This window comes from Pteronotus mesoamericanus, unplaced genomic scaffold (genome assembly GCF_021234165.1).
Source record: "Pteronotus mesoamericanus isolate MK-2021 breed Mesoamerican mustached bat unplaced genomic scaffold, CSHL_Meso_final contig_214, whole genome shotgun sequence".
Taxonomy (NCBI): domain Eukaryota; kingdom Metazoa; phylum Chordata; class Mammalia; order Chiroptera; family Mormoopidae; genus Pteronotus; species Pteronotus mesoamericanus.
The window spans coordinates 1,048,179-1,062,962 of NW_026555089.1; the positions used below are offsets into that span (position 1 = coordinate 1,048,179).

Genomic DNA, 14,784 nt, shown 5'->3' on the forward strand with positions numbered 1-14,784 from the left:
CCACACCCCACCCCGTCTCCCTCTGAGCTGGCCCCTGGGGTGGCGCTGTCCTGAGGCAGCCACTGTCCAGTGGGGCACCATGGCCGCCGTCTCACCAAACCCAGCATTTCTGTCGGAATCAGGTGCCAGGCTCTGTTGGGCCCAACCAGGGCGTGGGACCTGCCTCTGTGCCCCTGCAGGCCCAGGCCTGGGCCTCGTGCTCATTTGGGGACCGCCCACGGGCCCCTGCGCCCTGCCGCCTGGCAGTGGAGGAGGAGCGGCCCCCTAAGGAAGATTTGAGAAGCCGTTCCCAGAAGCTAGGCCTGGCTGCTGGACAGGCAAAAACAACAGGTGTCCACTCAAGCAAGGTATTTTCCTGAGCGGGACTGCGTGCCAGCTGCCAATGTACACTTTCCCGCCACGCCTCGCCCCGGTTCCTGGCAGCTGCTGTGGGAACGGCCTTCACACTTTCTGTCCGTGTCCCTTACTTCTCGCCTCCGAGTGCAGACCCAGGCGGTGGTGTGGCCGCGCTGGCTCGGGGTCTCGGGCCGGGCACGGGCAGCTGGCACCGGCCGGGGGCCGCGGCTCAGCGATGTCACGCAGGGCCCGGCTGCAGCTGTCCGGATGCCCGGGTGGGGGTTCTCGTTCACGGTGCAGAATCTGCTGGGCTTTGGCAAATCCGCCGGGACGGGGTGGATTTCGGGGATGGGCGGGGGGGGGCTTTGCCTCGGGAAGGACAAGGGGCAGCTTCTGCTGGGCCCCGCAGGGTGCGCTGGCTCAGGGAGTTGCCTGCCCCAGGCCCCAGATGGGCGCGGGGAGGTGGGAGGTGGGGTCCCCACGCTAAGGGACCAATGCAGACCCAGCGGCTGGGCCCACAGGAGCCCCGCCTGCCTAGGGAGGGGCCGTCTCTCGAGCGCTGGGGGCTCCCGGGGGACTTGGCTTGCCCAGGGGGCTGAGGTGCAAGGTTTTAGGCAGTTGCTAGCGGGGAAGGGCCAGGTGAGGGCCTGGATGCGGGGAGACCGCCCTGAGAACAGAGGGCAGCAGGGTGGCGCCAGTCCTGGTCTTGTCTCTACCACACCCTGGTGTAGCTCTGGGCCAGGCTCCGCGGGGCCGACCGGGCAGGCGAGGCCCAGGCAAGGGACACTTCCATGTACCACTCTTTTCTGACATGGGAGAGAATCGGCCAAGGTAGGAAACCCTGGCCAGCGTGTCTACACGACGTTTTCAGCTGCTTCCTTCTAGTCTTTTTTCTGTGCCCCTATTTTTAAAGAACATGAAAATGCCTCTCTTGCGCGGAGCCACGGGTCGGGGAGGAGGAGGAGGCCGGGCCGTGCGGTCCCTGCTCTCGGGAGAGTGGGTGAGACTTGGCAGCCGCTGTCCCCAGCTGTGGGAGTCGCCGCCAGAGGCCGCGCTCGCCACCCCTCACCTCCCCTTTTCCTAGAAAACACGATTGTTTTGTTCTGCCCTGAAAACGGAGGCCCGGCTTCTGGCCTCGACAAGGCACAGGCAGCCAAGAAATTAAAGCGCCAAGACGTGGGACTGTCTTCCGAGAGGGGGCTTCGTTGTTGCCGGCACGCGGGGCGCTCCCTTTGCTGCAGGTCGGCTCCCTGGCGGGTGCCCAGGCCCTGGCTCGGCCCCTCCCAGGGCCGGGCAGCGGCACAAGCCGCCCCCGGGCCGCCACGGGCTCAGCCTGCTCTGCGGCTCCAGGCCTGGCTGCCTTTTCCTCTCCATGAAACAGCAACCGGAGGCTCCTTCAAGGGGGGTGGTGACAAACAGAGCCTGTTGGGACACAGCAGTTGCCCCCAAGCCCTTGCCGGGAGAGGACAGCCTGCCACCGTGGCTGCCCCGGATCCCCGTGCAGCAGGCCCTCCCGACACGTCCGGGGAGGCTCCCGGCCCGGCCATAACCTCAGGTGGGAGACGGGAAGGGGCTTACGGCCCTGGGCCCTGCCTGCCAGCCAGCGGGGACGCAGGCAGACCTCCTGCTCGCCCGGGAGAGCCACCCTGCGGCACCCTTGTCCTCGCCCCTCGCCGCAGGGCCCCTGGGCTGTTCCCAGGGTGACTCCCAACAGCACGCATTCCTGTCTGGCAGGTGCAGGCCCCACCTGCGCGGGCAGCCGGCTGACGTGCACCGGGCTGGGCCTTTCTCAGGGGGCAGGCGGCCCACCCTGGCCTGCGGGCTGGAGATGGCACTTGTCACGTCGGATGTTTGGAACACGGCCCCACTTTCCAGCCGCCCCTCCGCCATTCCTTCCTTCTGTATACAAGTGATGCAGACATAAAAATATGTATTTGTGTTCTTTTTCCTGTCTTTTTTTTTTTTTTTTGAGGGAACATTTGAATCCTGGATGAAGCTTTTGAGCTCTGCCGCTTGACAACTGTATAACATAAGCCAGGGCGCTTGAGTCGCAGCCCTGAGTGGCCACGGCGGGTGCGGGAGGCGCTCCCACGGGCCCCAGACCTGGGAGCCTCTGCGCCCCTCCTCCAGGCCCCCAGGCCCGGCCCGGCCCGGCCCGCGCGCTGCTCTCCGAGAATGTCACCGGCAGCGCCTCCTGGGAGCCCTTCTCCCAGCGTGACTAAGTCACGTCTGGGCGGCTTCCTGCTGGGAGGCTGCCCTGCCCCCCGCGGCCTGAGCTCCCTGCGCCTGCCGACATGCCCGACGGCCGGCGGCCGCGACACCTCTGCACCTGTGCCTGGCCGCGGGCCTCCTCGGGCCGTGCCTGTCTGTCGCCTGCGTTCCGCTGGTTGTGTCTCTCTCTGGCCGAGTTCTTTCTGTGTCGTGGGTACTCGTTTCCGGTGGCTGTCTTTTCGCCCTTCAGGGGTCGGTGATGAGCAGGTCTTTGCACGTGGCTGAGTCCACCGGTCTCCGCCTTTACAGCTATTGCTTCAGATGTTTTCAAAAATCTCCCCAGACCCGGGCTTCCTGGGTTTGCTTTCCGTCCGTCGCCTGGAAAACCCGGGAGGGGCGCGGGGCTGCGGGAAGGGGCCGTTCGGGCGCCGTGCCCATGTGGACAGCCCGCCTCCGCCCGCCAGGCGGGCGGTTCCTGACCCTCCGCCCTGTCCTCCCCCTCGGGCGCCGCTGCATAAGCAGCCCTGGCACCTGCCAGGCGCGCCTCCCACCGGGTTGCCCTCTGGCTCCATCTCAGCGGCCGCCATGACGAAGTACCCGCTCGGGCTACAGCCGACCCTCCGGGTCCACTTTAGAACGGGCCGACCAAGGCTCCAGCGCACGCTTGGGGCTCTGACTGAGAGCTCGGCAGACCCTTCGCGCTGTGGAATCTCCTAGTCAGAACAGGTGTGCCTCTCCCCGCGCGTGCGCGTGTCTCTCCTCCTGTGTCTCCTAAGGTTTGATCGTTCCTCCTCCGCGCTCCCGTGCAGCCTCAGGTCCTGCGGTTCGATTTACACAAGAGGCAAAAACAGTACAGAACATCCGCGTCTCCCTTCGCTGGCACCTTCACACGTAACCACAGCCCAGGGGTCGGCGCAGGGAGCTGGACAGCAGGACCGCCCCGTGACGGCACGGGCCCCCGCCTGCCCTGACCCTTGTCACCTGGACACCCCGGGCCCCCAGCAGGCAGGTGTTGGGTCCTGCGGTGTGGCTGCTTGATTTCCTTGGCTGGGGGGGGGATGGACCAGCAGGGAGTGTTTGGACAAAATGCCACAGACTTAAGATGCTTGCCTCACGCGTCGCATCAGGGCATGTGACGGGGACACGTGTGTCACTGGCAACGGCAGCCGTGACTCGCTCGGTCAAGGGGGCGTCCGCCAGGCCCCTGCGCTGCCCGGCATCGTGCTCCCCATGTGCAGCCAGTCGTGAGGCTGCGCCCCTGCGCCCCGCCCACACTCCAGGGCGGGGGCCGGGCTCAGACCCCCGCCAAAGGGAGCATCCCAGGGCGGGGGGCCAGGCGCGAGAGCGGTTCTCCGCGGTTCCTGACTCCGTCCACATGTGTTACTTAAAGCTCTTCCGTGCAAAGACTTGTCTCTCCCCCCACTCATGTTTTAATGGACAGCGGTATGGACTCGGGAAAATTTCTTGGGCTCCTACTACTTCCACGACTAATCTTGCTTGGATTAGGTCTTCGCTGTAACGGCCACGTGGGTGCGTTCCTGCATCTATGTGGGGGGCCCTCATTCTCTTCTGCTTTTGAGCTTTTTCTTCCTGTCTAGTGCCCAACAGTGCCTCGGGCTTGGCTCATTTTGTCCCTGCTCTGGCCCCGATAATCGCTGTTTGGCCCAAGAGCCCGGCCCCTTTCATGGAGAACGAGTGGGGGTTAGAAGCCGGACTCCGGCGCAGGGTGTGCTTGCCGCTGCAGGGGCGCCCCCCCACTCCTGGGGCCTCTGGCAGACGGCGAGGGGAGCTATGAGCGCAGCCCGAGGCCACGCCTGTGCCCTCCGCGAGCTACCTGTGCATTGCGCCCTGCGCGCCCGGCTGTGGGCTTGGCGCACACACGCGTGACCCTCGCCCCGGCTGCCCTCTTCTCTCTCAGTGAGGAGCCCAGCGGCCACGATCGGTCATTTGTGTGCTATCTGACCCAAGTGAATGTGTGAGGAACAAACTCAGCAAGCTCCTGCCATTTCAGTTGCCCTTTTTCTTTTTCTTTTTACTTCAGCTACATCACACCCAGTCCAAACCCGGTTTCCCGCGGCTCCGTGGGCCAGCCCCTCCCCTTTCCATGTGGTGCTGCGCCACAGACCCGCAGCGCGGAGCTCACCTGCCACGGCTGGCTTTCCATCCCAGGGTCCCGCAGCAGGCCGGGCGATCGCTTTTTAGTTGCATGCGGTAAAATCCACTCTTGCGAAGGTACAGCTCTCAGGCTCTGGCAAGCGCCACAAATCCACCATCCCAGCAGTGTGCAGGAAGGGCCCGCAGCCCTAAGAAATTCCTTCGTGGGACCCTTTGGAAGTCCAGTACACCCCGTCCCCTAAACACCAGCAGCCCCTGATCTGTTTTATGCCCCTGGCTTTTCCTTCTCCCGAACGTCACATAGATGCAATTTCATATGTAGCCTTTCGCCGCGGGCTCCTTTCGCCGCCGAAGGAAAGGCATGCGCGAGTCTCCCTGCTACCGCACGAATCGTTCGGTCATTCCTTTGGGTGGCTGAGTGGCAGCCGCTGTGTGGAGCCACCACTGGTCACCTACCGAAGCGCATACTGTGGTCGTCCCCAGGCTCTGGGGACTGTGAGCAAAGCTGCTATGTGCACATTTATGAGCAGGCTTCTGTGAGCGTAGATTTCCCATTCACCGGGGTAACATCCGAGGGAGGGACCGGCGCACGCAGTGGGCGCGTGCTGAACGCGGTAGGACCCGCTGGCCCCGCGCCGCGCACAGCCGCCCTGGCACGTTCCCGCCGGGCCTGTGAGCTGTAGATGCTCCCCATCCCCGGGAGCGCGTGCCGTTACTGGGCCTCGACGTTTTCTTTTCCCTCTGGAAGGTGAGAGGTAAGGCTCTAGGGCTTTTCCCCAAATAGCCACAACGGACATCTACAAATTTTAGCCGTTCTAATACGGGTGTAGTGGTAGCTCGTTGTGGATTTAAATTGCGTTCCCAATAACTACTGATGTTGGCTGAACAAAAGCATCTTGTGTGTTTATTTGTAATCCATGTTGTAAATCAGGTTGGTTGTGCGCTGTCCAACTGCGAGAGGTCTTTACATACGCCGGGTGGAAGGCCTTGGCCAGATAGGTGATGTGTCAACATTGTCTCCAAGCCTGTGGTTTTTTTAATTTGGAGAAACTCCAATGTTTCAATACTTTTCCCTGTCACAGACTGGGCTTCCAGTGTCACAGTCCAAAACTCCTTGCCAAATCCAAGGGCCAGAGATCTTCTCCCAGGTTTCCTTCGAGAAACGTCACGTTCTATGTTTGACTTTAGTTTTTTGGGAAGATGTATACAACACCTTTTATATTTCCATTTGCTGAGTAGTGATCTTCCAAATGTCAGGTGTAAATGTTAAGAGTAAAATTTACACACATTCAAACATCTAAATTACCAGTAGGTTTAGGACAGAGACCGTTGCATGACTTTGGGGTGGAAAGACATTTTTCGAAAAGCAAAAGACAGGTATACTATTTTAAAAACATTTTTCTATGATTAAAAACCAAACATAATTAAAACACCAAAGATAGGCTAGGGAAAGATATATCTGTGCCTCATATTATGAAAGGTTGGTATTTCTAATACATATATCGAGTTGGCCAAAAGTTCATTTGGTCTTTTTCCATAAGCCAGCTTCAGTGAGCCCTCAGTTGTCTTAAACTTCATTTGAAACAATTTTGTTAGATTGTATTGTGACAGTTGTATCACCATACGTTTTTAAAAAACAAAACTGGTGAATTTTTTGTGTGGCCATTTTAATATTGAAGAGGGAAGAAAATATACAACGTTTTTGGCATATACGCTTTATTATTTCAAGGAAGGTAAAAACACAACTGAAATGCAAAAAAAAAAAAAAAATTGTGCAGCACACTGAGAAGGTGCTGTGAGCGATCTAACACGTCCACAGTGGTTTGTGACTTCCACGCTGGACGATGCCCCACGGCCGGGCAGGAGCTGGTAGCGATCAGACTGAGAACAGTCGTTTCTGCCACATGGGAGAGAGTTGACGTACTCAAGACACCCACATCGAAGTTATTGGTGAAAATGAAAAATGTCGTATTTTACAGGGAAAAAACTCAACGAACTTCTGGCCAACCCAAAATAAAAAATTTCTAAAATGGGAGCAAAAATGTGCAAAGGATACGAACAGCTGATTCCGTGGGAAACCCAAACGGCCTCGGAGCCGCTGAAGCTGGTCGGTGCCGTAGGAAGCGCAGCACCGGCGGCCTCTGCGTGGGGTGGGCCGCAGAGGCTCGGGGTGGGTGTGGGGTGGGCTCGCGCCGTGGGCAGGGCCCGAACTGCCACGACTTCTAGAAAGAGCAACGCAGCAACAGATACTCCGGTGACTGAGGGAGCGCCCCGTCCCCTGCCCCAGGCCAGCAGGCTTTCCTGGGTCCGGCTGGCACGCTGGTTTCTCTGCGGTGGCTTCACGCTGACAGTGCCTGAACGTCCATCCCACACCGAGTGCCGGGGTCCACAGTGGCTGGCCTAAGCTACAGCCTTCTGTGTGGCCACTAAAATGAGACCGGTCCGCGTCTACGCACCTGTAGAAAAACGAGACACACAGGTTACAGAGGAACAAGGACCGAACAGTCATGCGCACGACAGCCAGTCCCGCCCGGTGTCGGCCGCTCTGATGGGCTGAGAAGGACAGGCCAGGGCCCGACTGGTGGTTGGCACTGACGACCTCGGGAGACGAGGGCCTCCGTGAATCAGCTGACTTTTTATCACGAGGACTTGATTCCTTTACAGTAAAAATGTTAAAGAAAACCAGTGAGTCCCAACAACACTGGGAGGCTGGGAGGTGTCCTCTGCCTGCCCTGAGCAAGGTCCCCGACAGGGGGCCTAGGAGCCTGCCCGCAGCTTGCTCAGGCGGTCCCTGCGTCTCCCCTGGGGGACAGGGGGCGGACGGGGCACCTTGGCCTGAGAGGCCAGGAGCTCTGCGGCTGGCCCTCCCCCACCCCCGGTGGTCCCACCCCTGCAGGCAGGAGCCCCACCATCCTGGGAAGGCAGCAACGCGTCACCGGCCCGCGGCCCTCGGCCGCAGAGGCCTCAGGCACGCAGGGGCCGCCTTAGGCACCCCCTACCCTCGGTGCTGAGGCTCTGTGCACAGTCTCTGCTCCCCGCCCAGTGGCGCACTCGTCTGCCCGTGGGCAGGCTCGGGGCGGTCTGTCCTGCGCCGGGGGACGGACTGGGGTGCGTGTGGCGGGCCAGCCCTGAGGGCGCTGAGCCCCTTGGGCTGCCACCTTCCACAGAGGCCTAACGTGGGCTCGTGCCCCTTCCCCGCAGTGAAGAGGAGCCCCACGCTGCTGGACGTGAGCCCCATGCGCTTCATGAGGACCAACAGCTTTGCCGAGGACCTGGATCTCGAGGGGGAGACGCTGCTGGCCCCGATCACCCACGTGTCGCAGTGAGTGCCGCTGCCGGCCGGTGGCGAGCCGTGGGGGTGGGCGGCGTGGGGCTCCCAGTCGCTGCCTCCGCGCCCGGGGCCACCGTCCCCGGCACCCCGGGGCTGCCGGCCACCAGGGCCTGGCCCCGGCGTCCGGGCACCCGGCGGGGGGAGCGCAGGGGCATTTCCCGCCACGTCGGGGAACATGATCCTCCTGTTTTGACTTACGGAAAACCAGACTGATCATTTTCCACTTGTTTTCGTGCCTCGAGCGTCTGAGAAGATTGTTTTCTCTCCCCTCACCCCTCCTCCGCTCCCCCAAAAAGAGCCGACTTTGTGCTTGAGCACCTCCCCGCGGGACCCCGGCCAAGGCCCCGGGGCAGATGCCGGGTGTGCCTGCCAGTTGCCGGCTGTCCTCAGGGGCTCCTTCAGGTGGAGGAAATGGCTGATTTTCTACACCTTCCCGTTGGCCCGCCCCCAAGGCACAGCTGGCCTGGGACGCAGGCCGGCCCTCCCCACCCGTCACGGCCTCGGCAGGCCGGTCCCCAGGGGCCGGCATCGCGTGACGCCCCCGGGCTGTGTGAGTCGGGGCTCCTCAGGCAGGGGCTCCCCGGAGAAGTCCTCCGTGTCAGAGTGGCACACTCGGCCCCACTGAGTCACCTGTGAGCTCCGCCGCCCTCCCGGTGGCCGAGGTGGTCCTGACGTGCGGGTGCCCGGCTGGGTAAGGCCTGCAGCCTGCGGCCTGCGCTGTCTTGGCCTTGCGGGGACCGGCGCCAGACGAGTTCGGTGGCCAGCGGGGGAGAAGGGGTGTCTCAGGGCAGGACGCAGAAGGAGAAGGACCCGGCGGCCACCGAACTGTGCCCACAGGGAAGCCGGCGGGGGCGCACGTGGGGCCCGTGCCCACAGGCCAGGTCACTGGGAGGCAGGGCAGTGCGTTCTTGCGGACCCGGCGCTGGAAAAAGCTGTTGGGCCCGACCTGGGAACAGGGTTCTGCCCTCCGGGCACATGCCAGGGACGCCCGCCAGGCTGGCTCGGCGACGGGGTGAGAGCAGGGGCGTGGCCGCGTCCTGAGCGTCGCAGGCGGGGCCGGCGCAGGCCCCTGGGCGAGGGCAGAGCCACTCCGCACAGCGGCTCAGACCTGGGAGTGCGCCGGCGCTCCGTGGCCAAAGGTGTGCATGGCGCGCGTGAGGGGCCTGCTCGCAGGGGACAGCCAAGCGCCTGTCAGGACCAGGAGCTGCTAGGAGACCCCCAGACCTCCTCAGCCCCGTTGGGGTGACTACTCCGCTCTCAGCGGTGGCCCGACTCCCGGAGGCCCGTGCGGGGGCCGCCGCCCCGTCCACTGAGCTGGGCAGTCAGGCCTCATGCGGGCCCAGAGCGCGGGTGGTAGGAGACCGGGGACGGAGGTGGGACGGAGGTGGCCTGCAGCCGCCCCCTCAGGTGAGGGCCCTGTCCTGGCGCCAGGCGGTCGGTCAGGACCCACGGCCGCCTCCCATCCCGTCTTCAGGAGCGGCCGCCCGACGAGCAGCGCGCGCAGCCCTCCGGCCTGCCGGGGGCCGGAGGGCCGCCCTGGGGCCGGCCGGCGGGACGCCCGTGCGGCGCCGCCTGGGCCCTGGCTCCCATCCTGCCCCGATAACCCACGAGGCGTCTGGCAGCACCGGCCCGTTCGGGAGCAGCGGCACGAGGTGGGCCCGCTGGGAGGCAGGAGGGAGCCGGGCGTGGCGCCCGGTCTGGGGTCGGCCGCGCGGGCTGGGCGCGAGGAGGCCAAGGTTTACGCGGAGGGGCCACCGCGAGACACTGCGGTCAGGTTGGGGCCGCGAGGGCCGGGCTCTGCGCGCCCGAGTCCTTCATGGTCAGGGCGCCCGTCTTCGCCGGAGCCCTGGTGCGGAGCGTGGAAGGGGGCGCAGGGGCCTCGGAACCTCCGTCCCCCGAGGCCGCTGGCCGGGAGCCGGGGGACAGGCCAGCGCGCCCACACCGGGGCCGCGTCCTCGCCCCCGACCCCCCGCACCGCCAGCCTGGGGGTCGACGCCCCTCGGGAGACGCGGCTCCAGCTGCTCAGGGACAGTCGCAGCTCCCAGGCACCCCAGCCCCGTGCCCCGTGCCCCGGGGATGGCGCATGCCCACTGCGTGAGGGACAGGGATGCACACGGGGTCTCGCAGGGGGCGGAGTGGGCGGGAGGGGGTTACTGAGAAACAGATCTATTTTTCTTCAGCATGTTACTGATGTTAAATGTATTACCACGTTGGGCTAGTTCCAGAATTCAAATTAAAAGCATAAATAAAGACACATTTTGTTTCCATCTCGAGCTCTCCCCGCCCGAAGGGCCCCAGGGAGGTGAGGTCACCGCAGCCGTGATTACGGGAAGGTCCCTGGGGCTGGGAGAGGCCCCCCTTTCCAGGGCCCCCGGCCTTCAGCGGAGCAAGGGGCGGGGGCCCAGCGGTCAGCGAGGAGCTGGGGTTCAGGGGGATGAGGAGACAGAGCGGCGTTAGCCACCCGAGCGCCATAGGCAGGCCCCGCGTCCGCCGCTCAGAGCCTTCCTGCAGGGCTGCCACAGGACAAATATGAGGCAGGGACAGGGCAGGAGGCCACGGCATGGGGACAGGGGTGCCCCTGCCTGCTCCCCAAGGAGGGAGCCCTGCACCCCAGCACAAGCCGCAGACAGTGCTGGGGTCCTCCCCATGCGCAGCCTCCTGCCCCACCCTCCAGGGTCACGGGCGGGACGGTGGGAGGGGAGGGCCACCCTGTGTGTGCCCCTTGCCTTACCCTCAGTGCCATCTGTCACGCCCTAGTCACGTCCACGCTCGCCCTCGCCTCAGCCGCTCAGGCAGCGTGTGTTCCTCCCACTCTCGAGGCCCTGAGCAACCCAAGCTGTTAGCACGGGGCCGGGACCCTCAGCTTCCGGGGAGCAGGGCATGGCTGGCCCCTCTCCGCCCCCGCACCCGGCACCCTGAGCCGGGGGTCAGAACTTCTCCCACCGCAGCGCAGACAGGAGCGCCGGCCCCCCGGAGGAGAGGGAAGCAAGGCCTTCAGACCCCGGGGCTGGCACGCAGGGCCCGGGGCCATGGAGTCAGGAGCGACCTCGGCGGGGGGGGCCAGGGGGCATGTGCCGGTGCGGCTCGGGGACCCTGCTCGCGGCCGCCCGGGGAGGCGGCCGCCCCTGTGGGACGTCCTCCCCGCAGCTGCCCACTGTCCAGGCCCAGCCTGCAGCCCCCGTGCGCCCTGGCACGCAGATACCCAAGGCAGCCGGGGTGAGGCCCAGCCTGCAGCCCCCGTGCGCCCTGGCACGCAGATACCCAAGGCAGCCGGGGTGAGGCCCAGCCTGCAGCCCCCGTGCGCCCTGGCACGCAGATACCCAAGGCAGCCGGGGTGAGGCCCAGCCCGTTGCGGGCGCAGCAGCGCGCGGCGTCCCCGAGGGGTTCCCCAGGAGACACGGTCTCTGGGCCCCTGCGATGCAGCTGGTGTTGACTAGTCCCCCTGTCCCGCTCTGCAGAGACTGTGCAGCACCAAGGCAGGGCCTCGGAAGGCCGGGACCCTTCGGGGGAACGGCCCGCGCCAGGTGACCGTGAGCACCGCTGGTGAACACGTGCTCACAGGCCTCCTGCGACATGACAGCGTGGAGATCCTTGAGCAAAACCAGCCCCGCGTGTGTTAATTAGAATTTCCATGTCTTCAACTTTCTCCCGGACCCTGCAGAATCTCACGCCAGAACGTTCCAGTTCCCCGTTCCCAGCGAGGCCGCTGTGGCCTGGCTCGTGTCCACATCGCTGTAACGTCTCCTGAATTCTGCATTTGTCGGGGAGGCCAGGCCCGGCCCCGTCCGCGCCTCCTGGAAATGGGGGCAAATGTCGCGCGGCTCGGCCCCGCGCTCAGCTCCACGGACCTGCGGCCTGGCCCTTCCAATGGGGCCGGCTTGCCTGGGGCAGTTCGGCGACAAGGAGGCCCTACAACGGCCCGCTCCCTCACACGCACAGGCACACCGCACACCCCACCCCCCACCCCCCGGGCCCCCCGCGGAATCCTTGCTTTGTTTCTTGCCCGCAAACTGTGGAGGGAACGGACGGAGAGGCCGCTCCAGGGCCAGCGTGCAGGGGGACGGGGCGGGGGCTTGCCAGGAACAGATGAGACCAGTTTGTCTTTCCAGACTGGTGTCCCGTGTCCTTCGGAGCTCAGACCACCTCCGTCCGTGCGGGGTGCCAAGGCAGCCCCGGGGGGGGAGGCGGGTGCGGGGCTGCGTGAGTCACAGGCTCCCCGTCAGAGCCTCACAGCCCAGGCCAGGCCCAAGCCCATGTCTGAAATGCACTGGGGGGCGGGCAGGCGGGGATTACATGTTCTAATTGAATTAAAAGCGAGGCAGAATGGCTGGTGGGAAAGAGACGGGACTGGGAATGGGGTGCCCTTGAGCTGGCTCCCAGCCGGCCCGGTCCAGCTGCGGGCGGCCCCCAACCTTGGGGAGTGTTGCTCGGTCCCCAGAAGCACGCGAGGGTGACGCGGGGCGCGGCTGCCCGGGACAGCGTGTCGCTGTCTGGATAGCAGGCCGCACGCGGGAGAGCAGGGAGGCCGCGTGCATGCTCGGCCCTCGGCCCGTGCGGGTCCCCGACCAGGCCGCCTGGAGCCGGGAGGGCAGCACCGAGGGACGCGGGAGAGGGGCCCACCCCCCCTAGAGGCAGCTGGGGGCAGAACGAGCGCACGCGCTGCGCTGTCGCTGTGGGGACAGTTCTGGGGGGGGGGACCTGCGCAGGCTCGTCCTGCACCGGAAGGGAAGAGAGGCCTGGGGCGCACAGCTCGGGCGAGGACCACGAGGACCCCGAGGACCGGCCTGGGTTCCCCATCATTTTCACCTTGTCGAGCGGAGAGCCGCACACGCGTGGATGAGCACACGGGTCTCGGGCCTCCAGTGGGAGGCGTTCGCACCTCTGGAACCCGTGCGACCAGTATCCAGGGAGGCGACACAGCCTCCCAGAAAGCCCTTGTGTTCCCACTCTGGTCTCCGACGCCCGGAGGCAACCCCTGTCTGGCGCCCAGCAACCCGAGGCGGCTTCACGCCCTCCTGGCCGGCTGGCACGCCACCACGCAGATGGCCACTCTCGGTCTGTCCCCTGCACTGTCCGCTGGTGCGGGGTCGCCGCCGTTCGTGCTGAGAGTATCCCACGCAGGCGCCGGGTGAGCACGTGCCCCGGCGTGGCGCCGCTGGAGCGTCGGGCGGGCGCGGTTACTTCCGGCAAATGCTGCCGGGCTGTCCGGAGGCGGGTGTGCCCGGGTCCCTCCCGGCAGCAGCACCAGCCTCCAGCTGCTCCTGTCCACTCTCTCCCACGCGCGGCCCTTCCCGAGTTTCCTTTCCGGCCACACGGCGGGCGTCTGGAGGCGTCAGTGTGGCTTGTAACGGGCAGCGACGGCGAATGCGTGAGCCCCTTTCCGTGTGGTCGTCTGGCTCGGTGTTGTCCTTTGTAAGATGCCCACGTCTTCTGCCCGGTCGCGCGGTGTTGTCTTTTCCTACTGACACGCAGTCCTTTCTGCCTCTGTGGATCCTGGATGTGAGTCTGTCCAAAGTGCATCCACCTCCCCTCCGGTCAGCGGCACCTCCCCGCCGCAGGCCGCACTCCGCCTTCCCTCCCGGTGCCTTGCGATAAGCAGAGGGTCCGGGCTTTCTCGGGGTCCTGCCAATCCAACGCCCCCTCGCAGGGCTGTGCGGCCCGTGCCCGCCGGGGCAGCGCATGGGCCGCACGGTCACGAAGACGTGCCGGTTCTTCCTGTGCTGCCAGCCCGCCTGCTGCGCGCGCTGGCCCACAGTGCACCTGAACAACTGCTGCGTCCCAGCGAGGCCCGGGCCGAGGCGCGCTCTTCCCCCTTTGCCCAAGGGGCCGCCGTCTCTCTGCCGTGTGCTGCCGCTGCCCGGCCTAAGCAGCCCACCGTCTGCACGTGGCCATTTCTGGGCCCGATGCGGCTCAGCCGGTCAGGCTTGAGTGGTGCTTTTCCTGCCAAGGTCCTGCCTCGTCCTTGCTGCACTTCGGTACTTGTTCTCGATGGCTGGTCACCCAGGCTCCGGGCAGCTCTCCCGCCCGCAGCCGGCTGCGTGGCCTCCGTGTGGCCGGCTCTCCAGCCCCGCGTGCATGGGGAGAGCAGACACCTTCACCGCTTCACCCGCGTCCGTGCAACTGCGGCCCGAGGCCCCCCGCGTTCACTCCAGTCCCCCTCCGTCTCCCGCCCGTGCCTGCGGTCTTCAGCGCTGTGGTCACACACGCCTTGTCTGGGAGTCATTCCTTGTCAACGGCTATTCATGTGCACCAAGCCTGGGACACGCCCTGCCAGAGACTCCTGGCCAGCGTGGATGCTTCCGTCCTGCCGGGGGTCACCGGGCACGCCCCGTGCCTGCGTGTGCTCTCGGAGGTCCTGGGACGTGTTTCCGGAGCTGGCGTGAGCCCCTGCGATGGGGCCGGGGCCCGGCCATGAGCCTGATTCGGGCAAGTGCATGCTGAGCCGTGTGAAACGGCACCCTGTGATGGGAGACCCTGGGAGGCCACCCCTTACTTGGCCCCAGCGCTTCTGACACTGCCAGAGCACAGGCTCCCATGGGTGACAGATGGGGTCACAGTGCGTTGGTACCAGGTGTCGTCCGTAACAAGAGGAACCCAGAGTCCCAAGAGCCGCAGGTCTCAGGACAGGCTGGAGGCAGGGATGGCGCAGGGCCACCGCCCAGGCAGCCCGGGGCCGGGGCAGGGGCCCAGGGCGGTTCGGCTCCCGTGGCGTGCGGGAGGCCCGGCGCCCGCCACTCCCCTCTCCGGGGAAGAAGTCGCCAGAGGGCCACGTCCCAGGGCGGTCGGGGGGC

At 65.3% G+C, this 14,784-nt stretch overlaps 1 protein-coding gene across 2 annotated transcripts in view; it reads left to right on the forward strand.

Moving 5' to 3' along the window:
* KCNQ1 (potassium voltage-gated channel subfamily Q member 1) overlaps positions 1-14,784 on the forward strand; it is a 245,779-nt gene that overhangs the window by 99,553 nt on the left and 131,442 nt on the right. For both annotated transcript variants that reach the window (XM_054570737.1, XM_054570739.1), the window contains exon 11: positions 7,864-7,984. In XM_054570737.1, the coding sequence (XP_054426712.1) occupies positions 7,864-7,984 (121 nt within the window). The remainder of the gene's footprint in view (positions 1-7,863; positions 7,985-14,784) is intronic.